The 25,466-nt window shown below is 32.5% G+C and overlaps 5 protein-coding genes across 5 annotated transcripts; 4 read left to right on the top strand and 1 right to left on the bottom strand.

Moving 5' to 3' along the window:
* Positions 1 to 3,462: 3,462 nt before the first annotated feature.
* Positions 3,463 to 4,259, top strand: LOC130512913 (uncharacterized). Its single transcript, XM_057011394.1, has 3 exons — positions 3,463 to 3,609; positions 3,676 to 3,796; positions 3,879 to 4,259. The coding sequence occupies exons 1-3, from the start codon at positions 3,518 to 3,520 to the stop codon at positions 4,173 to 4,175; spliced, it is 510 nt and encodes a 169-aa protein (XP_056867374.1). The 5' UTR covers positions 3,463 to 3,517; the 3' UTR covers positions 4,176 to 4,259.
* A 1,624-nt stretch (positions 4,260 to 5,883) lies between these two features.
* Positions 5,884 to 6,429, top strand: LOC108858390 (uncharacterized). Its single transcript, XM_018632325.1, has one exon. The coding sequence runs from the start codon at positions 5,884 to 5,886 to the stop codon at positions 6,427 to 6,429; it is 546 nt and encodes a 181-aa protein (XP_018487827.1).
* Positions 6,430 to 6,704: 275 nt separating this feature from the next.
* Positions 6,705 to 7,265, bottom strand: LOC130494904 (uncharacterized). The gene has a single exon (XM_056985738.1). The coding sequence runs from the start codon at positions 7,263 to 7,265 to the stop codon at positions 6,705 to 6,707; it is 561 nt and encodes a 186-aa protein (XP_056841718.1).
* Positions 7,266 to 13,075: 5,810 nt separating this feature from the next.
* LOC108860551 (F-box protein At1g30790-like) lies at positions 13,076 to 14,503 on the top strand. The gene has a single exon (XM_057011006.1). It carries the CDS (start codon positions 13,204 to 13,206, stop codon positions 14,128 to 14,130), a length of 927 nt encoding a protein of 308 aa, XP_056866986.1. The 5' UTR covers positions 13,076 to 13,203; the 3' UTR covers positions 14,131 to 14,503.
* Positions 14,504 to 17,917: 3,414 nt separating this feature from the next.
* LOC108859629 (nudix hydrolase 25) lies at positions 17,918 to 19,822 on the top strand. The gene is made up of 6 exons (XM_018633539.2): positions 17,918 to 18,059; positions 18,566 to 18,636; positions 18,717 to 18,767; positions 19,008 to 19,100; positions 19,222 to 19,316; positions 19,404 to 19,822. Exons 2-6 carry the CDS (start codon positions 18,571 to 18,573, stop codon positions 19,624 to 19,626), a joined length of 528 nt encoding a protein of 175 aa, XP_018489041.1. The 5' UTR covers positions 17,918 to 18,059; positions 18,566 to 18,570; the 3' UTR covers positions 19,627 to 19,822.
* The last annotated feature ends 5,644 nt before the right edge of the window (positions 19,823 to 25,466 follow it).

Genomic DNA, 25,466 nt, shown 5'->3' on the forward strand with positions numbered 1-25,466 from the left:
AGCAGTTCTTGAGGTAGAGAAGAACTTCTCCAAGAATGCCCTCTTGCAGTCTTCCCAAGTGGTGATGGAGTCACTCGGTAGAGACTTCTCCCATTGACGTGCCTTATCCCCCAAAGAGAAAGGGAATAGCTTGAGCTTTAAGACATCCTCTGATACACCATTAGTCTTTGACATACCACAGTAGCTGTCAAACTTATCCAAGTGATCAAATGGGTCTTCCACAGCCAGACCATGATACTTGTTGTTCTCTATGCAGTTTAGCAGTCCTGACTTGATTTCAAAGTTGTTAGCAGCCACAGCTGGTGCTCGGATTCCAAGTCTAGGACCATGGGTGTTGGGGCAGTCATAAGTGCCAATGGGGCGAGCTGGTCGCTGTTGGCGCCCTTGTGGAGCATTGTTTACTCCATTGGGGTTCAGAGGATTTTGTGGATCAGCCATCTCAGCTTCCTGTGTCTGCAGTAAAGCTTGTTGCTCTTCTTCTCTTCTTTTTCTAGCACACTCTCTCTCTAAAGCTCTGATGTCTGCGGCTCTTGGAACAAGGTTTGATGTACCCTTGCTCCTCAAGTTCATACACCTGAAAATCACAAAGAGTGAAGAAGAGAATCAGTAACTTACAAAAATAAAAATGACTTAGTCTCAAGCAAATGACTAAATCTCAATGTTCAAATCAAACTCAGAATTTGGCAACGGCGCCAATTTGATGTTAGGAGTTTTGAGGCTCCTAAGTCAAATGATAGTATAGTGGTAGTAAGTTGTCGAACCAGTTCTGAGGGATTCAAATGCAGAGAGAATGCAAGTATTTGCCTAATCTAAGTGCAATCAGTGAATTTGATGGTTTTTAAACTAATGATTAAAGCTAATGCAAAGCAATAAAAATGATACTTTTAAGTTATTGGAAAGGAGAACTCATGGGTATAGGGATTTAGACCTTGGGTGATCAGGTTTCGAACTAAGGAATGTAAATGATAAATCAAACTATCAACCTTAAGCCTAGACATAATTCTAAGCAAACTCTATGTCTAGATGAATGCTCATTTGCTAACATATCTCAAACATCAAATGTCTTTGGTTGAATAACATGCAAGCAATCATTACTAACAAGTCTATTAGCTATCTTAGCATCTTTAACAACAAATCTCTTTGGCAAAGTACACTAAAAGCCTAGGAGAGTTGACTCAGGCATTTCATCAAACACCTGTCGGGTGAGAAATGCCTAGAGATCACCCTTTGAGTGGCCTACTCAAATGATGCATTAAGATCACTCTACTATGCAAGGAACAAGTATGATATATACCTACGACATCCTAGAACTAGCCTAATCACCCTTAATCACCCTAACCCATGAATCCAAAAGGTGATTACTCACTAATCTCCATGATTCCTCTTAAACCCATGGTGGATTTCAGATGAATCATATAGAGAACTAGAAAAGAAAATCACAAGAACACAAGAACAATCAAATCAAAAGAGAACTTTCTTCAGAGAGTTTTGTGTTCTTTAGATAAAAGATAGATTTCCAAATGGTGGCTACATAGTACTTAAACATTAGGTTTTCCAAGTGCAAAAACGTGCACAACAATTGCAAAAAGCTCCTTGAAAAATAATAAAATCGTGCAGCAGATAACGCGGAGCGACCTCAGAGGGTCACTCCAGGAGGTCACTCTGGGGTTGGGAGCGACCTTGGGGGGTCGCTCTGAGAGGTCGCTCCAGCCTCCATTTTTGTGTCTCCGGGCGATGAAAACGCGAGCGAATTAGGTGGGTCGCTCTGGTTGGGAGCTACCTTAGGGGGTCGCTCCGGAAGGTCACTCTGCGGTTCTCGACCAGGATGGATATGCCTCTAGTAAATTGATCGTAACTTCTCCATTACATCTCCAAATGACTTGAAACCACTTCCATTAGAAAGCTAACTCAATTTCCTGTGTCTCCACATAATATTAGCAACAGAAGATTTCTCTAAGGCCTCCATCCATGCTCATCTTTCACCCCATTTTTGATCACATTGCTTCCAAATGTCTCCAAGAACTCCATGTGGTGTTCCAATACCTGATAGAGACATATGTATGCAAAATGCAACCTAAACATGTCTAAATCCTATTCTATATGATGAAAATGCTTATGAATGAATGGTTAAAACAATGCAAATATGCAAGACATCAGCAACAAGCAAATGTGATTCAGGGCTTCATTCCCCAAGGGAGGATGGAGACTTATATGCGTCACATAAGAGCAGGTGCTACCTACCGACTCCATAAGTTTTTCGGGTCAAGGAGCAAGCCTAGCTTCCGGGTCGCTGATTCTGAAGTGACTATAAGTTTCTCATGGAACACTGTCCTCTCTATTCTCGAGGATAGCTCCATCAGTTTCCCTACGGACCGGGTCCGGATTCATGGGTACGAAGAGTTTGATGCAGCATGTGACATGAAAGGTGGTCTTTATGGTAAGTTTCAACTTCATTAAACTCTATCAGACTTTGATTTTCAAAAATATGTATAGTTATGAGATATAACTTTGTATTTGAATGACTTCAATTGCAGATTATGTTGGCCACATCAAGTTTGTGAATGGACAGGTTCCTAATGGCAGTTTCATGCTTGATGAGGCAGAGATAACTGCATCTCGCCGAGTTGATCTCCATGTCCAGACACATGAGTGAGTTATTCTCTAACTTCGAACACATCAACATATGTTTATCTTACCATGCGAGGGTTTGATGTCACAGTGAACCCGTGCTGAAGCTATGCCTCTGGGACAAGGCTGCCTTTGAGTTTTGTGCCAAGTTTAAGGCATGTGGAGGCACTGCGCGTGTCATCTTAGCCACCACCTTAAATCCGAAACATTATGGAGGTTAGTATTTCCACCCGCCTTTCTTGCTCACTAAGATGTTATATAAGACTGTGAACGTATTGGTGTGTTATAGATGTGGGAATACTGAGTTGTATGGATTCTATGAAAACTATATACTTAGAAGTGGTTTACGAATTGATATTAAAGATTAACAGTTATTAGGCATTTAGGAACATCTGAGTGATGGTATAACTATGCAGAGTTTAATAGCTATCAGCTAGATTCTTTTGTATCCTAATTGTATACACTGTTTTGTTTAGTGCTCTCTCTATCGTCTATGACATCCTCTCGGGTTTTCCTGGACAGTGAGGTGAAAGAAACCCACGACTATCTCACTTGGTATGGTTCAGATTACGTGTATAATAATATAGTTTGCATGATTCTACTGTTGTCGTTTCTGACTTGACAAATTTTTCAGGTTGGACTCGAATTTGGATGTTGCGAATCAGGTTAATGCAGAGGTTGTCATCAAGCCTGAGCCAGCGACCTTGGAGGAATTCTTCTCCTACATGAGAGAGGCATCTGCTAAGGTAATATAATCGCCATATTAGTATACACTCGATGAGATGATATAAGTCTTTACTGAATTCTTCAAGTATTTTCAGGTTGCTTGGTTTGAGTGCACAGCAACTATTGATGATGTTGTGCATGGATCTGCGTGGTATTATATAGGATGTGGTGTGTGTGCCATACTAAGGCAACTAAAGGACCAACCACTCTTATGTGTAAGAAGTGTGGGAAGAGTGAGATCGTTGGTGTGGCAAAGTGAGTGGTTATTTTAGCCATACACATTATTAGGCTCCTATGGTTATTGATTTCTATTTGTTACAGGTACCTGTCGAAGTTATCTGTGTATGACAAGAGTGAGCAAGCCGTGTTTGTTATCCTTGGTGATGCCGGTGAGGAGTTGACTGGAAAGAAAGCTTATGAGTTGGTTGAGAGCTATTACCAGGTAGTTAAGACCTCTATGATTACTATATTTACCCAAAGCGTAACTAGAAGATGAGGTCTGATGATATGCAAACATGTTGTAGGACAATGATAGTGTTGGGATGGATGCCATAGCGCCGGTGCCTCAGGCAATGCTTGATACCATTGGACAGACACGGAAGTTCATTGTGACGGTTTCAAGTCACAACTTGGAAGGCAATACCAGGACTCTGACTGTGACAAAGTTGCTCCCTCTTGAAGCCCCGGAATCCAGCGCCAATCTAGGAGTCGACAGTGTTGAGGACCGTGGTGGTGAGGAGGATGAGCATGCAGGCGAGTCGGGCAAAAAGGGTGCTGATGGGATTGAGTCTGACGGTGCCAAGCGCACCAAGTGTGGCTAAGGAAGTCTCAATTCTGGTTCTACTTTATTTAGTACTATGCTTTGTTTCCCTTTTATTGGATTTGGCGTTTGCAGCCTTGTGGTTGCTTAAGACTACCGTTTGTTTTTCATTTTTCTTTGGATTATCCTTTGGAGTTTTGTAACAACCTTTGTTATAATCTCTTTTGGTAATATTATCTATAAAAGCTTAACTTTATATGTTATATATTCTGTCTAACAGTATTAGTGTTTTGCTATAAATCTTTGTATAATATCTTGGGTAATATAAGTCGTTTGGTTATGAATATGAGTAGCCATTTATAAATGGGTTGGCATAAACTGTTAAGAGGTACTTAACCGGTGTCAATGAAGTCTTATGGCTGTTTTTATATATACTTTACTTTGTCTTTAATTTTTTCTAAGTACAGCGTTTGCATTTTATTAAGAAAACTTGGTGATAACTTATTTTCCTAAGTATATTTGCTTTGAGACTCATATATATTATCCGTTCTGGTAAAAAAAAAAGAATTACTGCATCCTAAATGTCTTTTAGAATTAAAAGAAACTGGTAAATTGAGCTAGAACAAGAACTTGCTTGAGTAAATGAGTATGATTTAAAGTGGTTTACCATCGATTTATTTGTAACGACCATCATTATTAACCGGATCCTGGTTGCATTTGCAATTTGATTAATTTGTCCACACCAGTGTTATTCCTTTTGGTTTAAGCAAATTGTCAAATGTATTTAATTAATTGGTTCAAACATTTTTTCTTTCTTGGTTTAACAAAGTCAAGTAATGTCAAAAGTATATAAAGTAATATATAGTAACCAGTAAGTATATCCACATATTATACTTTATGAACTTCTTTATTAATGTAGAGAGTAATTTGTTACATATGTATACTAAATCACCACATTCGTATTGTAGAGTATATATTTTGTAGTAAGCACAATATTATATACTAATAAGATCGTTAGTTTTAGCTTAGAGTGTATTTGTTTGTAGTCGCGTAATTATTATATCCAAATAAATATTTTAGGAATATTGGAAACATTGCGTTTGTAAAAGTATATTAATGTCTTCAAATCAAAAATATGTTGTTATCGTGGTTCGAACCCTTCTTCGTAAGGATATACGAAAGCTTCTTTACCACTGGACCAGACTCTCAATTCAAAATATATATAGAAACTAATATGTATTAGTCATCTGTCAAAACCTGATGAAACTTAGAAATCTTTTACAATTACGATCAATTTATTACGGTCAATATCAGTTTTTGTAAACAAATTTGTTGCTTATTACTATTCAATATATTTAATAATGTTTTGTATATACCATATAAACTTAATAGAGCATTTAATATAAACTATATATTATCGATATGGTTTGATTTTAACCCGATCAAATGAATAGAAATAATGAAATGATCAAGCTAAAGCTTATAAATGCAGTATTATATAGTGTAACATTCAGTTATAAAAATTTCTAAATATGGTTATATAAGTATTCATACCGGGATATCTTTTGCACTTATGATCAACTTATTAATGGTCAATATCAGTTTTTGTTAAGAATTTCGTAACTTATCACTATTCAATATAGTTAATAGTGTTTAACTTCTGATATATTAAAAATAATTTAGAATTTAATACCTATATAAACCCTACATCCTGATTCCATTATATAATTCATCCATATATCTTAAAACATTTCATCCAAAATTAAAATATGAACACGCCATCTTGGGTTGTAGACCACGAGACAGAACCAACCTTATCATCTCCAAAGAGGGTGATCACCATGAAGATAAAGAGACGAAGTACATATCAGACGGAGATTGTGATATACGTAGATCTGAAGATGGTAAGTAATGGCCACTTGGCCCATGAAACGGTAAGAAATATGAAATACATGCTTGGGTATCATGAAATTGATTATGATTCAGCGATAGAGATTATCGAGGAGACTTCTGAGCATGTCGCCAACACTATTCTGACATTTGATGATCCCGCGGAAACGGATCTTGATATAATTGTTAAGATAATTGATCACAACCAAGACGCTTTCCGCAGAATTGATCTAGACGTCTATATGATCGAGCTTGGCGAAAACCTAAGAGAACCCATCCCCAGCGAAGAGTATGATGAATGCTCAGTTTGCTGCGAAGAGTTCGGGACTGGTAGAGAGCTTAACACTTTAGATTGTGGGCATTCTTTTCATCATCACTGCGTGTTGGAATGGGTTAAAAAAAAACTTGACATGTCCATGTTGTAGGGTAAGACTTGCTTAGTCTACATAAGATCCGACGTGCTTTAATTACTTTTTGAAATAAGTTGTTTCAGTTTTTGTTATCAAATCTTTTCATTAATAACAAGTATGTATCTACCTCTGATAGCTATAACAAGTATGTATGGCAGAAGGTGTTAGATACATACTTGTTATAGCTATCAGAGGTAGATAGATACTTGTTATGCTTTAAAAGATTTGATAACAAAACCTGAAACAACTTATTTCAAAAAGTAATTAAAGCACGTCGGATCTTATGTAGACTAAGCAAGTCTTACCCTACAACATGGACATGTCAAGTTTTTTTTAACCCATTCCAACACGCAGTGATGATGAAAAGAATGCCCACAATCTAAAGTGTTAAGCTCTCCACCAGTCCCGAACTCTTCGCAGAAAACTGAGCATTCATCATACTCTTCGCTGGGGATGGATTCTCTTAGGTTTTCGCCAAGCTCGATCATATAGACGTCTAGATCAATTATGCGGAAAGCGTCTTGGTTGTGATCAATTATCTTAACGATTATATCAAGATCCGTTTCCGCGGGATCATCAAGTGTCGGAATAGTGTTGGCGACATGATCAGAAGTCTCCTCGATAATCTCAATCGCTGAATCATAATCAATTTCATGATACCCAAGCATGTATTCCATATTTCTTACCATTTCATGGGCCAAGTGGCCATTACTTACCGTCTTCAGATCGACGGATATCACAGTCTCCGTCTGATATGTACTTCGTCTCTTTATCTTCATGGTGATCACCCTCTTTGGAGATGATAAGGTTGGTTCGATCTCGTGGTCTACAACCCAAGATGGCTTGTTCATATTTTAATTTTGGATGAGATGTTTTAAGATATGGATGAATTGTATAATGGAATCAGGATGTAGGGTTTATATAGGTATTAAATTCTAAATTCTTTTTTAATATATCAGAAGTTAAACACTATTAACTATATTGAATAGTGATAAGTTACGAAATTCTTAACAAAAACTGATATTGACCATAATAAGTTGATCATAAGTGCAAAAGATATCCCGGTATGAATACTTATATAACCATATTTAGAAATTTTTGTAACTGAATGTTACACTATATAATACTGCATTTATAAGCTTTAGCTTGATCATTTGTTATTTCTATTCATTTGATCGGGTTAAAATATTAAATGCTCTCATTAAGTTTATATGGTATATACAAAACATTATTAAATATATTGAATAGTAATAAGCTACAAATTTGTTTACAAAAACTGATATTGACTGTGTAAAATATTTCTAAGTTTCATCAGGTTTTGACAGATGACTAATACATATTAGTTTTTTATATATATTTCGAACTGAGAGTCTGGTCCAGTGGTAAAGAAGCTTTCGTATATCCTCACGAAGAAGGGTTCAAACCACGATAACAACATATTTTTGATTTGAAGACATCAATATACTTTTACAAACGCAATCTTGCCAATATTCCTAAAATGTTTAATCCGAACTATTTATTTGGATATAATAATTACGCGACTACAAACAAATACACTCTAAGCTAAAACTAATGATCTTATTAGTATATAATATTGTGCTTACTACAAAATATATAATCTACAATACGAATGTGGCGATTTAGTATACATATGTAACAAATAACTCTCTACATTAATAAAGAAGTTCATAAAGTATAATATGTGGATATAGTTACTGGTTACTATATATTACTTTATACACTTTTGACATTACTCGACTTTGTTAAACCAAGAAAGAAAAAATGTTTGGACCAATTAATTAAATACGTGTGACAATTTGCTTAAACCAAAAGGAACATCGTGGACAAATTAATCAAATTGTAAATGCAACCAGGATCCGGTTAATAATAATGGTCGTTACAAATAAATCGATGGTAAAACACTTTAAATCATACTGATTTACTCAAGCAAGTTCTTGGCCTAGCTCAATTTACCAGTTTCTTTTAATTCTAAAAGACATTTAGGATGCAGTAATTCTTTTTTTTTTACCAGAACGGATAATATATATGAGTCTCAAAGCAAATATGCTTAGGAAAATAAGTTATCACCAAGTTTTCTTAATAAAATGCAAACGCTATACTTAAAAAAAAGTAAAGACAAAGTAAAGTATATATAAAAACAGCCATAAGACTTCATTGACACCGGTAAGTACCTCTTAACAATTTATGCCAACCCATTTATAAATGGCTATTCATATTCATAACCAAACAACTTATATTACCCAAGATATCATACAAAGATTTATAGCAAAGCACTAATACTGTTAGACAGAATATATAACATATAAAGTTAAGTTTTTATAGATAATATTACCAAAAGAGATTATAACAAAGGTTGTTACAAAAATCCAAAGGATAATCCAAAGAAAAATGAAAAACAAACAGTAGTCTTTAGCAACCACAAGATTTGATAACAAAACGTGACTATCAAGAGTTCTTATTCAGCTATAACAAGTAAGTATACCTCTGATAGCAATTGTTTCATACCCATTTAAATAAAGATAATTGTTTTGATTTTTGTCCATTTCAGGTTGTTCTAATATGGACCACATTACAGACTTTATTCTTCAGGATAAATGAAGTCTTTTTGCATTATTTATGTTATTTTAAGGAACCATTTTGCTCTTTTTGTTAGTTACTTGCATTCAGTATCTATCAGCACTAAAATATTACGTTAATCCCATGTAAAATTTAAACTTTTCATTTTTTAAAAAATATCAATTTCAACACTTATCCGCGGGTAGCACGGAGATCGAATCTAGTATAAATAAGAGAAGAAAAAGCTTCACTCTCCTTATTCCAATCAACTGTTTATTTAAGAAAATCTATATGACTTATCTATACTATTAATCTATACTATTAAAGCAGAATCCCATGAGGGATTCCTGTCCTTAATTTTTAGAGATAATTACATTGGAATGTCACTCCTTTATTTAGTTAACAATTTTAATTATTTATTTACATAAATGCTTACCATATTTTGTGGAGATTATAATCTTTTGGAAAATGCAATAGTAATATAACAATAAATTTCAAACGTGATAGATTCATATAATAATATTCATGATTCAGTGTAGTTTCCAAAATTATTTGATAATTAATTTGGACCATGAAACAAGAAAACATCTTAGGTCCTTCCACTTTTGTTTAATCAGGTTAACAAAATATGCCACATGTAATTGACTCAAAAATTAAACGTAATTATGTAAATGGAAATAAAATTTGTATCTTTTTTCAAAACAAAAAGTAGACTTTGTATCTACTGTTTCTATTATCGTGACAAAAAAAACAACTGTTTCTATTTACAATAGATTAGCTATTTAAATTAAAATAGATTAGCTATTTAAATTAAATTAGCTATTTAAATTAAAATTTAAATTTAAAGCATTAGAACTAAACTTATCAATAAAACATATAGTATTCAGAAAAATATAAAATATGTTAAGTGGACCTAATATATATTGAACTTACAATGAATATTTCAGTAAAACTAAAATATAGCAAGTTATTGGTATATTATCATGCATTATATCACGGGATAAAACATAAAGTATAACTCTAATTTCTATCTAGAAATTAAAATCGAGAAGATAAAATTCTATAACTATATAATACTCAAAATTACATTTATAATAACTCATTAAGAAATTTTTTTATATTTGATTTTTATTTTGTGCATGTTGTAAGTAAGAACATAAAAATAAGTACACAAATATTAACATTAAATAAGTCTATATTACAGTTTTATCAAATATAATTTTTTACAATTATAAAACAATCCCACGATTTTAAAGCATAATCCCTAATAGGATTAGAGCCTAATGTTTTTGAGTTATTTATTGGTGTGAGTATTAATTTCTGTTGTTAAAAACAGGTATTTATTTCTCTGTATTTAAAGTGGCCCATTGTATTTATATATTTTTAAATTGTATTGATTTTGTTTACAATATATAAATACATGTAGCTATATAATGACTTCTATTTATATTATTATATACATTTTTGTATTTAATTACATTTTAATGTGCCTATTATTTTTTTCCAATATATTTTTTCTTTCTAAATGATTGTAACAATATATCATGTCTCATTTTATTATTATTATTTTTATCAAAAACAACAAAACAATATGACAATCAAATATTTTAATTATATCATTGTTTATTGTTAAACTATTTTTGATAATAGCATTTGTTGTTGAAAATACTTATTATAAAATAACAAAATGGTCTGCACTCTTGCGTTTATGTGACGTTACTGGAACCTAATACAAATAAAACTAATGTCAACATATACCAAATGCATCATAGTTTCTTCGTGTAAATATAAAATAGTAACAATGATTTTCAAATAATAACATAGAAAAAGATAAAAAAAATTACAAAAGATATAATCATGCGCTTTTCAAAGCGCAGGTTAAAATCTAGTTGTTATTAAACTAGAATAAAATTGATAGAAAAAAATAATTACACTATTACAACTTTTTAATAATCAGACAAGTATGTAATTTCTAAAATGAATAGTAAAATTGTTGTAATTTTTTTTATGGAAGTTAATAATACTTTTACTTTTAGTTAAAACAAACTAAATATTTTAAAAAATCGTTCAATTCATTTATTTATTCGTCGGTCTGTAAGACTAGCTTTACCTAATGAATCTTAAAATAAATCTCGATAATTTTTCTAAAAATATAACAATTTACAAAATTTAATGAGGCATTACAATCCTAGTTAACGCCACGTGCTTTTCAACCCATCTGGAAACAGTGGTACACTGGTACCTAAGACGAAAAACAAGACGAAGAAGATGAGTTCATCATCAATGGCTTTGAGTCAAAGGTAATAGGTTCCCTGGATTCCAAATCTTTCTCTTGCATTTTGTTTTTGTCCAATAAGCTTAGAATAATACTTCAGAAATCACCAGCTGAGAAGAAGTACACGATCCAACTCGGTGAGAACGAGCTCCTTCTTAAGGTATACGTATATACATGTCCCACTGTTTTCTCTATACAGAGTATGATTCTGAGATTGGAAGAGAATGATTTTCGATCAAATAAAGGAGTTGGATTTGCTTGTTGAAGACGCGAACGTATACAAGTTGATTGGTCCAGTGCTAGTGAAACAGGATTTGGCAGAAGCTAATGCCAATGTCCGCAAACGTATTGATTACATCTCTGCTGAACTCTAAGTTCCTTTCTTTCTTCTACTTGGTGTTGAAGCTAATATGTAGCCAAATATCTTCTTTTCTCAGTCACCATTTGAGTGTTATGTTCTGTAGTTGAAAAAGAAAGAATCTTTTGTGTTGTTTTCTCAATTTGGAAAAAAAAAAGAGAGAAGAGAACCTTTCCTTTCTAGGCTCTACTTGTGAATGCTGTTGATGACTTTCTGTTCCTTTTAAACGAGGACCTGCTGTGAGAATGCAGTGTAGCACTTCCGTGAAAAGTCTTCATAGTTCTATATAGCAAATACGAGGATGTTGATCATGTGCCTGAGCTATATATATAACGTCATGATCCTTGGCCTTAATGTTTATTGTTCCCAGGAAACGGATTGATGCAACTATCCAAGATAATGAAGGACAACAAAACAGCAATAGAGAAGCAGTAAGCAACCATCCCTCTCGTAGATTATATATTTACTAGTAATAGTCAGTTGCAAGTTGCAACCACATTTGTGGAAGCTCTTCACTTGTGCTCGGCCCTGTCTTGATGGTTTCAATCTATACTATTATTTATTAAGTGATTTTGCTTACTTGTCATGTTCTCCATGATTTTAGCTAATTTTGTTTATTTGTCATATTTTTATTAAGTTTAAGCTAAATTATCATTGATATATTATATGTTTTGAGCTGAGTCACTAAATCATTAATTTAAAATAATAGCCTTGATGAATATTCTATATAAATAAAAACGAATTTTATTTTATTAATATTAACTTTATATGTTATATTAGTTTTTCTTATTTGTCATATTTTATTAGGTTTTAGACTTTTAGATAGGTTATTAATTTATTATTAGTTTCTAACTATTCACTAATTTATTTTAATGATATAAAGTTTATATGTTATATGCTATATTAAATAATTGATTACAAAATAATATTTTAGAATTATCAAAAAAATATAATTCTTCTATATATATTATTTTTTTGTACCTACAGTATCTGAAAACAATATTTTTATTATAAAAGTTAAAAAAAAAATTAAGATACGAAACAATTTATTATTAAATATTAGTCAACCAAAAAATATAAATACATTTTCTAAACTATCTCTAAGATATGAGTGTTTTAGAAAAACTTAACACAATAATAAGTATATATTTTGATTAAAAGTATTTGACATATATAAATATTTTGATGTTTGATTTAACTATTTAAAAACATAAATAATAATTTATTATACTGGTTTTAGATTAATAAGACATAAACTAATAAGTATTTATAATAAGTTTATGCCCGCATGTGCGGGCAAAACACCTAGTTTCAGTTATTGTGGGTTAATGTGGTGATTGATGTAACCTTTTTTTCAAATTTTATTTATTAATAAAATATAAAAATTCTCAACATTATCAATTTACTGATATTTATAACGAGAGAAGTTGACCTAAAACAAGCGGCTATGATCTAAAGAGTAAATTATCCTTTTTAAACACGTAAAAAAAAAGAAACTTTTTGGCTTTCGAAAATCAAAGTAAAAAATCTTCAGTCTTTGAGTCGCCATGAAACGCAAGGGACATGAGACTGACAGGTTATGCAGCCGCCGGAGCCTCTTGATCTGAAGAAGATGACTAGATTTCAGGTGAAACCACAACAAAAGAAACTCCTCTGCAAAGTCGAATCTAGGGTTTGCTTGGAACGCAATCTACATCAGATCCCTTCAGATCTAGAGGTAGAGATACTGACCAGATTGCCTGTGAAGTCTCTTATGAGGTCCCGATGCGTGTCAAAGATGTGGTCTTCCATCATCCGAAGCCAAGGGTTCGTCGATGCTTACTACGCTATGTCCCGGTCCCCCCGGTTTACAGTCGCTTTCAGCAACAATGTATTTGTCAAGGGTGATGCCCAGCGTCTGTTCATCTTCTCGTCTTCATACCAGGAGGAGAAGGGAGATGAATCTTCTTCTTTGGTTGCCAATCTCCACATGACTATACCTTCGTTGAGCTTGTCTTTCGTCTCCAATTGTTCTTCCGTCCATGGCTTTGTCGGTTGTTGTTATGGTTTTCAGTTCACTATATGTAACCCTAGCACGGGTCAAGCCTTTACTTTGCCCTGTAAAGGAAACCGCACATCCTTGGGATACGATCCTGTTGATGGCCAATTCAAAGTATTGTCTTTGGTGCCTATTCCTGTCGGGGGTCATCATATTTGTATTGTTCACGAGGTTATCAAACTTGGAGGAGGAGGAGAATCACGCAATGAGGTAATCTCCCCACCTTATTGCCCTCTGACCAATAGACTAAGTATTAATGGTTTTATATATTCTGGTGCTTGGGCCCCAAGACCAAGAACGAATCCGGTGATTGTCTGTTTTGATGTTAGACATGAGAAGATAAGTTTTATCAAAATGCCTAAGGATATCCTGATGAGTTATTCAGTGTTGATAGAATACAAAGGGAAGTTAGCTTCCATTGTTAGACACCAACCTTTGAGCTTCCGCAGTTTTGATTTATGGATTTGAGAGGACGTGAAGAAACATGTCTGGTCCAAGCAAACATTTCACCTTTCTTACGATTTGGTGAACATGACTTCCCCGGGCACCAACAAGGCTGGTGAAATCATTTTTGCTCCAACAAAACTGTCACATGGTGCACAACCCTTCTACATTTTCTACTACAATGTTGAAAGAAAAGACTTGAGAAGAGTTCGGATCCATGGGATTGCTGACGATGAAGGTTTTAGACACTGTTATGGACTCGAAGGGGATTGTAATGTCTCTATCTCACCCGAACATGTTGAAAGTATTGCCTTTTTATAATTGTGTTTTTTTTTATGCATGTAAGACTTCGTCAAACTCTGGTTTTTCTTTTTTCAATCAATATTCAAGTGTTGTTTACCAACGCCTAGCAAACTAGTTTGTTATCTTAGGACTGATATGATTTTGCATTAGCTGACATATGTGTGTGGTTGGTTTATGGTGTTGGAAACTCAATGCCATACTTTAAGGCATGAATTCTAGAACTTATTCACTTAATCCACTAGCAATTGTATTAGATAACCTGGGTATTAGCAGTTGTGATCTTCTCATAATCTTTCTCTTTGATGTCGACATCATTCACAGGAATCATCATCTGTTTGCTTTTGTGTCTCCTCATAATTATCAAACGCTGTCATATACTAACTTTGGAGCTTATATAGCACGGGATCTTGCTTTCTCATATACACACAAACCCCTTTTGTCTCGTTGCACCCAAACTCGGTCATATTTTTCAGTAGAATGAATCTATGTGGCTATGCTGGTGAGAGCAAGAAGCTCCTTGCCTATATCCAGACAAAGAGATGGCTCTCTATAGCATCCACTCTCATCCCTCTTAACCCCACAATAGTTAACGCAACCAGCACCTCTATTGATGGATGTATAGATTAAATTATATATATATATTTTTTGAAAAAAGTGAAAACCTTTTGATTCTAGGCTACTAGTGAATGCTGTTGATGGCTTTCTGTTCCTTTTAAACGAGGACCTGCTGTGAAAACTTGTCTCTTATGTTTTAGCTATATAAGTAACCAGGGCGGCTCATGGTTTATAAGAACCCTGGGCAAAAAAAATTTGTTTAGGCTCTTCAATTATTAAAGAAATTAATTTTAAACTTATAGATGAAAAATAATTACTATTCTTATTATAAATAACTCATAAATGTCAAATAAACTTATATTTAAACTTAACATTCATCTTATTTGTATGTCACAAATAAAATTATACAGTGGGTGTGAGTAGGAATGCGAAACTTCATAACAACTTGCCCGAAAATTGGATATGAAAAATTGGAAGCTGAGTAAAAACCATAAAATATTGATAGCTTTACGTTTCTAGCGAGTAAATTACATTGAGCTAGGTTAAATTGTAAAGCTTTTTAATATTATTGACATATTTTAACATAATCTTTAAAAAAATTAAATTGTTGTCAGTGTTAAGGAAAAATAATGATCACATATGGAGGAAAATGTGTTAAATTTGAATTCGATTCAATATGGAATAAGTGATTTTATGACTGATTACTCCGTTTGTATATGTTAAATCCTTAAGTTTTGGTCATGATATTCTTTCTAAACACTTTTATTATAGACTAAAGTATAATTTTATACACTTAAAAGTTTTTTTAAGTTCATGATTTTTTAATATAGATGCTGATGACATAGTAATTTGCGTGATATAAATGCTGATGACATATTCTATAAGATTTTAAGAACCCCTCTAAAATTATTTAAAACATAGATCATAAAGTTTTCTTACACTAATATTTTAGTGTATTATAGTTTTCATAATATATTATTATATTTTAATATATCCGATTAATTAACTTTACACTAGTACACATACATGATACAATATAATATGATTCTTCATGAATTGTGATATTATATTCACGTATATACTATGTCCTATATGAGATGTTTAACAAAATACGTAATATATGAAAAATAGAAATATTTCTTCACGAAGAATCATAAAAATGTAAACACTAAATTAAGTAGATAGCAAAACTGATACAAACGTCTGAAAACGACATCAACATGCATGAATTATTTATTTCATAAATATATATGATTTAACTTCGTAGATGGGCAGCAGAGAAAAAAATGATTTAGCTTTATAAGTTAACTTATTTGTCAAAACAAGTTATAAGTTTTATGAATATTTTTTATTTGTATTTCTATTCTAATAAGATAGAAGAAATTAAAAATCAAATCAAAATAAAAGTTTACCCTAATAAGTACATACAGTTACACACAAGTACATAAGAATATGAACTGGCATAATAAACACTTTATATTCAAAACTTTATCTCATTAATACATCATTTATTTGCATTTTGCGAGAAAATTTTCTCCGTCGCTAACTACCTAATTCGTCAGTATCTTTCTCTTTTGTTTATGATTAATTAACCAAAACGATAAAGATGGTGGCAGCTTTACTTATGATCCGTGATTGATTGAGTGCAGAGACAATTTACAATCATACTTTTTGTCATTGTTAATAATGACAAAAGGAAACTACAACTTAAAATAATCATTAAAATTACTGTTAAGTCAACTCCCTTCCTTCCCCACCACCGCACGTTCGCCTCTCTGTCCACTCACTGACTCCATCTCCAACTTTTCTATGCTATCTTGCGCCTAAAACTGTCACGTTTTTCTGTGCTAACTTGGTTTTCACATTATCTCGCTAAAATCCTTTATTATAATTTAGGAAGCTTGCCCCGCTTTTTTGTCAAGGGGAAGCTTGCCCGGCTTAACCCACCCATACACCAACACCACTACGAGTTGGCAGTTTTAACTTTTATGAAAAAACCTTTTTTTGAGAAACAAAAATTTAGTATATCCATCCACTTGAATTGACAGTTATTCCTGACAGATCATAATAATTATAATAAAACTAGTTTTATATATTTTAATATTAAAAATTCCTTTGGTAATATAATTATATACTATAAAATAAATACATATTTTGAAATATAAATAACTTTTAAATAATATATAATAAATAAGTTAAAAATTAGATAAATAAAATATTTAATTTACTTTCATAAATTGAGATATATATATATATATATATATATATATATTATTTTTGGGCAAATATTGATCATATTCATCTCGTGTTTAAAATATACAAGGTACAACAGTATCTGTTCTACTTTCTTTTTTTGAAATAGTTCGATTGGCATCTTCAGTTCAAAAAAAAAATAGTTCGATTGGCATCTATCTCCACGGATCTAACGAAGCAGAGTCCTCAGTTTTTTTTGCATAATTATCATTACACAATTATTTCCGAATCACTTTCAAAGATTATTTATTTTTGCCAACTTGCTAATGTATCTGTTTGTGGTTGTCCTTGTCAAAAGTGTGTCAATGACATCACACTTTTTCCTCCGTCAAAATACAACTATCATTTCTCTTTTGCAAATACACATTATATAAGCCAAAGTCAACTAATTTTACTCCTAATTTTACATTAGAAGTTAAAAGATTTGAAGTATATATATTTTTTCAAACGTATTTAAAATTTACAACATGTTAGTATATACTAACTAAATGCATAAACCGTTGACAAAGCTATAATTAAACGTTTATCAATTATCTCATCACACCAAAAGCAAAAAAAAACAACTCATTATTTTTTGTCTTTACATAATGGCAGCTGGATTTACGTTAAAAATAAGTTTTCGGTGGGCCCATCCTAATACCAAATAGTCAGAGTCAGAGAACACAGAAAAGGAAGAGGATGTGATATATTAAAACGTTATCGTTTTTGGGACCGAATCCAATTCCAATGTAAATGATATACGTGTGCTTTTGTTTGAAAGAAAAGCACATACACACATGTTCTTGGGTTAAAACTTTCTCCTGCTTTACAGAAGTCAAAGCTTAAAAAAGAAGAAGAAGAAGGTTAGATCCTTCGATGCTTGATTTTCTTGTTTTCATATTTGTTTTCCAGATATGAACGTTTTAGTTTTGTCATGTGTTCATAACTTTTCTGATTCCTGAAAATTGACAGACTCTGGATTATTTTTTGGTCCATAGTATGGATTTGAAAATCGATTAGAAGTGTGGAGTTGCAAACATTTCTGGATTTTCCGCCTTTTATTAGTTAAAAGAAATTGAAAATGATTGCTTCTAGTTTGTTATCTTCGATTTGAATGTAGAACAATAGTCATTAGGTTTTGTTTAGGGAGAATCTTTTTTCTAATAGAAAAATCAATATTTTCTTGTATTTGTAGTAATATACAAATATTTTCTTGAATCGCAAAATAGAAAAAAAAACAAGATTGTAAAAAGTTAAACATCACTAAAAATCAGTTGAGCTGAAACTTCTTGTAAGTATCATATAATCTCCTGTTACATAACGGTATTAATGTAGAAATTGCTAATTGAGTAGTAATTGTTACTTTCAGCAAAAATGGAGAATCTACCTCCTGGTTACCGTCCCAATGTTGGTGTGTGTCTAATCAATTCGGATAATCTGGTAACATTTTAATCATCTAGTTCAGCGAGAAAGTCACTGTTTCGCCAATAATAATTACTGACTTTAATTACGTTTATCAGGTATTTGTAGCTTCAAGATTGAATGTTCCTGGAGCATGGCAGATGCCACAGGTATTGTTTTGATCACTTATTTCTCTCTTATATATAGTAATCGAAGTATTAATGTTTGTTGTTTTCGAGAAACAGTAGAGCATATTATTCTGATGTTTAACAGTGGTGGAACCAGATGGTCGATATTTTGATAAAGAATCTTGAAACGTTTTGAAAACGACAGATTTTCTGAACTAAAATTATTTTTCTCTTGAAAACGTTCAATTGTGTGAGTTTTAAAAGAAACTGGGGGTGTTACAGGGAGGCATTGAAGATGGAGAGGATCCAAAGTCAGCAGCCATGAGAGAGTTACAAGAAGAAACTGGGGTCGTTTCAGCTGCAATCATCGCTGAGGTCTCTACTCATTTTTTTTTTTTGTAACTAAGTCTCTACTCATTTTACTAAAGACATATATGATTATGAAACAGAACATTTACCGACGATTCTTTCTGTATTCTTCAATATCTTAAAACAGGTTCCAAATTGGTTGACATATGATTTCCCACCTGCAGTAAAGGCAAAGGTTAACCGTCTCTGGGGTGGTGAATGGCACGGTCAAGCGCAGAAATGGTGAGTCTTCAAACCCACCTTCTTATGGCCAAAGTGTTTTCAAGAAAGAAGGAATGGCTCATTGTTTAAGAAACCACAATGAATCAGGTTCCTAGTGCGACTGATAAAGGATGAGGATGAAAGAGAGATCAATCTAGCAAACAACGAAGCGGATTCAGAGTTTGCAGAGTGGAAATGGGCGAGACCTGAAGAAGTGGTAGATCAAGCAGTTGATTACAAAAGGCCAACCTACGAACAAGTCATCAAGACTTTTGGTTCTTACTTGAATGATCCAGGAAGAGCTGCTAAGTGTAAATCAGCCAAGTGGTAATAAGAAAACCTAAAATAATTGTTTGTCTTTTAATAAAGTTTATAATTATATTTTGGGTTCTTTTTAGTGGAACCCTTTTGGAATGCAAAAGGTTTGTTTAGGTGTTTTTTGTGTTCATTTTTGTAAATTGGTTGCTGGTACTAGAAGGTTTTGGTTTACTTGGGGGTTATTGTAATAAAAGTCTTTGTTTGGATTCGAAAAGGAATGACTTGAGTATGGGTTTATAACTTGTAAATAAAATTCAAGGTAAACAATTTATTATAATTTGTGCGACGGAATATCAGGGCCGGCTTAACATTGTGAGAGGTCCTTGGCAAAAACAAATTGGACCCTATAATTAATTAATTTTCAAATTATAACTAAAATATTAGTAAAAGCATAATAAAATTTTAAACAAATTAACAAAAGTTATTATATTCCTTTGTATTTTTAGGTTTTACAAAAACTTAGTTTATTATATCATTAAATATTCTCTAAAATAACATTATAACTATTCACAAAAAAAAATCTGGATCTTTATTATAATTTATTGAATTATTTTTGAATCTATGGACGTCAGCATGGTTTGCCCTCCCCATTAAACCGGTCATGCAGAATATCTATACTAATAAAGTAGACTTTTTTATCTCCCTGGGGGGAAAAATGTCATGTGGCATTTTCTTTTTAATAATTAAAATATTTTTTCAACTTAAATTTAATGAATTTTGGTATAAATTGTGAAATAAATGGGGAGGGGGAGGGAGGTTAAACTTTCCTTGATACATGTCCAAGCGTTTATAAAAGTGTTTTGAATCTGACTCAGATTCGTAATTGAACTGATAAATATGTGACCCAATAGAAATCAAATTTGGGTTTTATTGCAGCACTGGTTGAACCAATAGATAATTTTTATTTTTACCATTTTTAGTTTAAGTTGTATTTTGAAATTATTTTTTATATTCTAAATTTCTAATTAAAATTTTGAAATTTCAGTTTTACTGTCGTCTTCCTCTTTTTCTACACTACAATTTACGTTTGCAAAAAAAGTGAGTCATGATTGTGCTTGAGCTGCACGTCCGTAAAACAGACTGAAGTACGATGAGACTTATTATTTCCCTACACTACAATTTACTTTGGCAAGAAAGGTGAGTAAATTTTTTTTATTTTATTTTTTATTTAATTTAATTTAATACAAATCATTATATTTTTAATTTACAGATAAAAAAATAAAATCATATGATCATATGAATTACAAAACAGAGTTTGGATTGTTGAAGAAGAAAAACCTGGCGAGATTCATTATAATAAATTAGAGAATGCTCTTACTGAAAAATATCCCAAAATGATGAAGTGACAAATTTAGAAAAAAATTGTTGGTAAGTTTTAAAATTTAGAGAAAACCAAAATTAGTTGATGTGATCTGGTGTTAATTTATTTTTGTTATTCTGGTTTATTTTGGATTGGAAAATGTCTTGATTTTTTTAGATGTCATAATTCTTATGTTACAACTTTTTAAAATAGTCTAAACTATTTTTAGATGTCATAATTCTTATGTTACAACTTTTTAAAATAGTCTAAACTATTTCTTAACATTTTGTATATACACTTAAAATTCTTAACTTTAGCTTTTATATATATTTGTTTTCATAGTTAATATATTATTATATAATAAAACTAATTTATTTTTTAACCCGCAATTCATCTGTGATTAATCCAATGATCCAGTGATTCGGTAAATCATCTGATTCAATGTTCGGGTCGGGTTTCAAAATACTGGGTTATAGGATTTTTTTGTATTTGATGTTGACGATGGAGAATATAACCTCTACAGTTCTCCTTCTTTAACGCAATCGACGTCATTCATATAATCAATCCAGAAATCACATTCATCCCACCATCTCCTATTGAATGCTTCTTTAGTTCCTGCTTTCTCAGTTTCATTGTATATGTGTAGATGGTGTGAGAGTTCGGACGATACTCCCTTTGCTTTTTCCAATTCAATAATTGTCGAATTTTCAGTTTCATTGCTCGGAGTTAAAGACAAGTCAGTGTAGAGATGTTCAAACTAGGCTACAACAATTTTGACAAGCTTGAAATGTTAAGAAAGGAGAAAGATATTGGGGTTGATATGTTGTTGATTAATGGGAAGGTACACCGATTTCTTATTTCAGTTTACTAGTTAATGATTGCTTACTTTTAAAGTAGCAGTTTTCTTATGCATCATCTCCTTTCTCAGGTGGTACTTCTACATGCGTTAATCAATTTTTTCAGGTTTAACACTTTTAAACATTTTTTGAAAGAAAGCTCAGTCTATGACACGAATATTTAAGATTCCAGATAAAAAAAAAATTACGACTATTAATTTTTATTCTATTTTTATTAAATCGATTAGTAACAACTACTTATGCTATTTTACTTTGAACTAAATAACTTCAAAAAAAAAAATATATTACGGTCGCTAATCATTATAAAAAGATCAGAAAATATTATTTTTTACATATTTTCATTTTACATATTTTCTTTACTAAAACCATATAATAAATTATAAATTTAAGTAATAAAAAAACATACAAATCCGGCGCGTAGCGCCGGAATATCACTAGTAAATGATAAAATTTAAGTTTTTCCATTTCTTTATTACGATGATACTTATCATTCTACAAGCCATATAAAGAAGTAAAAAATATCTGAATGAGTTATGTATGTGTTGGATTGGTTTTATGGTATGGTCTTTCTTTCTATTGATATGATTAGAGGAGTTTTGGTAGGTACAACTGCGCTATGGGGGAACATGTAACTTTTGTTTTTATCCCTGAATCTGACTTAGTTGCTCTTTAAAAATTAGAGACCAAATCGAATATTTCATGTAGTTATGCCCATAATCGGCTGTGCTCATAAGGTTGCAGTATGTATATATTGGCATGTAAGTGACATATATTAAAACCTTAATGTACATATGTATCAACTTGGAAGGCTTGATTTCAAACTTGAAGATTTTTTTTCATTTTAGGCATTAAACTTTGGTGGAAAAACGATGAATAAAACTTGGTTTAGATGGATCAAACTCTAATGAAACCATCAAATGTAGAAAGTAGATTGGAAGGAAAGAAGAAGAATAATCCTGCATTATTCTTTAGGGATAGAAAGAAAGTACACCCCAAGAAAAAGGCACTTTTGGCGACTGAAAAGGCGATCGACGATACCCGATGTCCGCTGTCTCTCCAGGCAGTAGAGATGGATACGAAAGGAAGTTCCGACGGTTCTTTCGTCTCCGATCAACCAGAAAGAAAAGGAAACATGGGTTTCAGTGGCGTGGAAGAAGCAGATTTTGAAGAAATACGAATTTGACATATCAATTTCATATGGGAAGAGATCAGTGGAGGTACCATCTGAAATTATCGAGAAAGTGAATCCATTATGGGAGGAATTTGTCATCGCGAGGTTTCTGGTAACAGCACCTCACATCGCAAACGTACACATGATTTTAAATAAGATATGGGTGTTTGGAGAAAAAACACAGAAGCTGAATGTTTGTGAAATGGATGCTACAACGGTGAGGATTCGAATCACAGATGAGAAAATCAGAAGCAAGGTGGTGAGACGTAGGATGTGGAATATTACAGGAGTTCCAATGGTGGTCTCGAAATGGTCCCCGGAGGAAGATATGTCAAAAGCGAACATGATACATCTCTAGGTACATGGGACAAATATTCCTATAAGCATGTACTCTTGGGAGGGACTTAGTTTCATAACAAGTGCAGCTGGGAACCGGATTATCTACATCCAGAGAAAATTCCTGGTACGAGTTTCGAAATAGCAAAAGTCTTTGTGAATGCAGATCTGTCGAATGAGCTATCGCAGAAGATAAACTACAATATTCAGGGGAAAGAAACAATGGTTCAATTCACCTACAAGTGGTTACCTCCAAAGTGCGTTAAGTGTGGAAGATGAGGCCATTATGAGACTTTTTGCAAAGGAAATAAAAAGAGGTAGAAGTGGAGAAGAAGATACTTGAAACACAGAGGAAAATCTCATTGTTCACAATGAGAATCAAGGCAGTGAGAGGGAAACGTAAGTAGTTACAGAGGAAGGCCCAATGAAAAAGAATGAGTTATTGAAGAAAGCAGTAAAAGGGGGGAAAGAGTGAAGGAAGCTATACGAGAAAGGAGGAGAAGCAAGAGATGGAAGAAGGACAGATAAATGAATGGAGAACAGTGTATGTAGAGAAAGCAAGAAGAAGTCCAAAATCACAAGACCTGAAATATGGTCGTGACAATAGCTACTCCTTCCAGGTTCGCTGCGTTAAGTAATTCTGATGAGAATGGAGAGGAGATGGATAAGGAAGAGATAGAAAAAGGGGAGGATTCGAGGAATGAGGAAGTTGATGATTTACATCAAAGGATGGTGGAAGAAAGTATTGAGGAGAAAGCAAAGGAAACTAGAAAAGGGAGGACAAGGCAAACCCTTCCTAGGCAATTGGAAACAAATCATCATGTGCTTCCGGAAAGGGGTTCTAACAAAAATATAATGGCGGGTTTTTTTTTGGAATATGCTGGTGTTCAACAAGAAAACTAAGCATGAAGTAGTTTGAAGCTGGGAAATAATCATTATTTTCTAATTGGATTTCTTATTGAAAAGAGAGTAAAAGAGAAAAAAGCAGGGAGAATAATGTCGTGTGTGTTTCGGGGTTGGAACTATATGTCAAATTACGAGCATAATAATTTGGGAAGGTTATGGGTTGTTTGGAGATCGTCTGTGAGAATGTCACCGGTGTTTAAGAGTAATCAACTATCATGCTGATTAGTGGGAACGTAATTCATGCTGATTCGAACAATCGATGGATTTGATTTCTCAAAAGACTCTCATGGATTGTAACAATATATTCCCCTGTATTTGTAAAATCCATAAATTTTGTTGTGTGGAATGTCGTGGATTTTTTTGGATTCATATTAACTTTTGTCTACATTATTAGGTAAACTAATGATATAATATTTTTTAAATATCTTTCATATAGTATATATTCAAATAAGGTATGTTATATAATATATATTCAAATAAGGTATATTAGTTTGTTTATAAAGAAGTAGTAATGTGTAAAAAATATTTTGTGCTTTCTATTCATCTCCCTGAGCTTGCATAGGTAACACATGTTTCTCTTTCTTTCTTTGTACGATCTCTTGCTCTGTTTTTATTCGAGTTTTGCATTATATTATGTATTAAAATGGTTTGGTTGTGGTTAGTTCTGTATTCAAATTACGTTTTGTTTATATATTTGATTTTTATGTAAATAGAAGCAAACTTTTTGATGTTTAACTGTTTGTTAGTGATAAATTTTGTTGTGCATGTTTTACTAACTATAATTAACTCTATATAATATTGCAGTGGGTGATAAATAAAATAATTACTCAAGCAGGATCGTTTTTGTGTCTACTTTTTCCATCGACAAAGGATAATAAAATTGAAGATTCTTAGTTTTTCTCCTCATATCCTCTATGGAACGATTTATTTTGGACGGATAGAATATGTTACCGCACTTGTTCATGTGTTTTTGAAGACTGTGTCTTTTGTCTCTATTGTGATGATAGATCATGGGTTTGTTTACCTCGACGTGTTTTAGTTTAGCCTGCAAAACTGTTTCATGGGAAAATATAATGTCTATAGGTGTTTTCTTTTTTTTGAAAAAGATTTAATGTTTATAGTTGTTGTTGTTGTTGTGAGACTGTGCAATGACGTATTTTGTCATCTCAACTTTGAGAATACAAGGGTTAACTACAGTATTTTGAAAGTAATGATTAATGAGTAAAATGTAAAGAATCTTTGTTCCAATAACACTAGATTTTGATAGAATTATAAAATCAGAA

Source organism: Raphanus sativus, chromosome 5 (assembly GCF_000801105.2).
Source record: "Raphanus sativus cultivar WK10039 chromosome 5, ASM80110v3, whole genome shotgun sequence".
Lineage (NCBI taxonomy): Eukaryota > Viridiplantae > Streptophyta > Magnoliopsida > Brassicales > Brassicaceae > Raphanus > Raphanus sativus.

Bases quoted from the DNA above. Each gene is read 5' to 3' on its own strand.
- LOC130512913 (XM_057011394.1), top strand. From the start codon at position 3,518: ATGTGGTGTGTGTGCCATACTAAGGCAACTAAAGGACCAACCACTCTT. The intron at 3,610-3,675 runs GTGAGTGGTTAT...TATTTGTTACAG, and splicing joins GAGATCGTTGGTGTGGCAAA to GTACCTGTCGAAGTTATCTG. The intron at 3,797-3,878 runs GTAGTTAAGACC...AACATGTTGTAG, and splicing joins TGGTTGAGAGCTATTACCAG to GACAATGATAGTGTTGGGAT.
- LOC108858390 (XM_018632325.1), top strand. From the start codon at position 5,884: ATGAACACGCCATCTTGGGTTGTAGACCACGAGACAGAACCAACCTTA.
- LOC130494904 (XM_056985738.1), bottom strand. From the start codon at position 7,265: ATGAACAAGCCATCTTGGGTTGTAGACCACGAGATCGAACCAACCTTA.
- LOC108860551 (XM_057011006.1), top strand. From the start codon at position 13,204: ATGCAGCCGCCGGAGCCTCTTGATCTGAAGAAGATGACTAGATTTCAG.
- LOC108859629 (XM_018633539.2), top strand. From the start codon at position 18,571: ATGGAGAATCTACCTCCTGGTTACCGTCCCAATGTTGGTGTGTGTCTA. The intron at 18,768-19,007 runs GTATTGTTTTGA...GGGGTGTTACAG, and splicing joins GAGCATGGCAGATGCCACAG to GGAGGCATTGAAGATGGAGA. The intron at 19,317-19,403 runs GTGAGTCTTCAA...ACAATGAATCAG, and splicing joins CACGGTCAAGCGCAGAAATG to GTTCCTAGTGCGACTGATAA.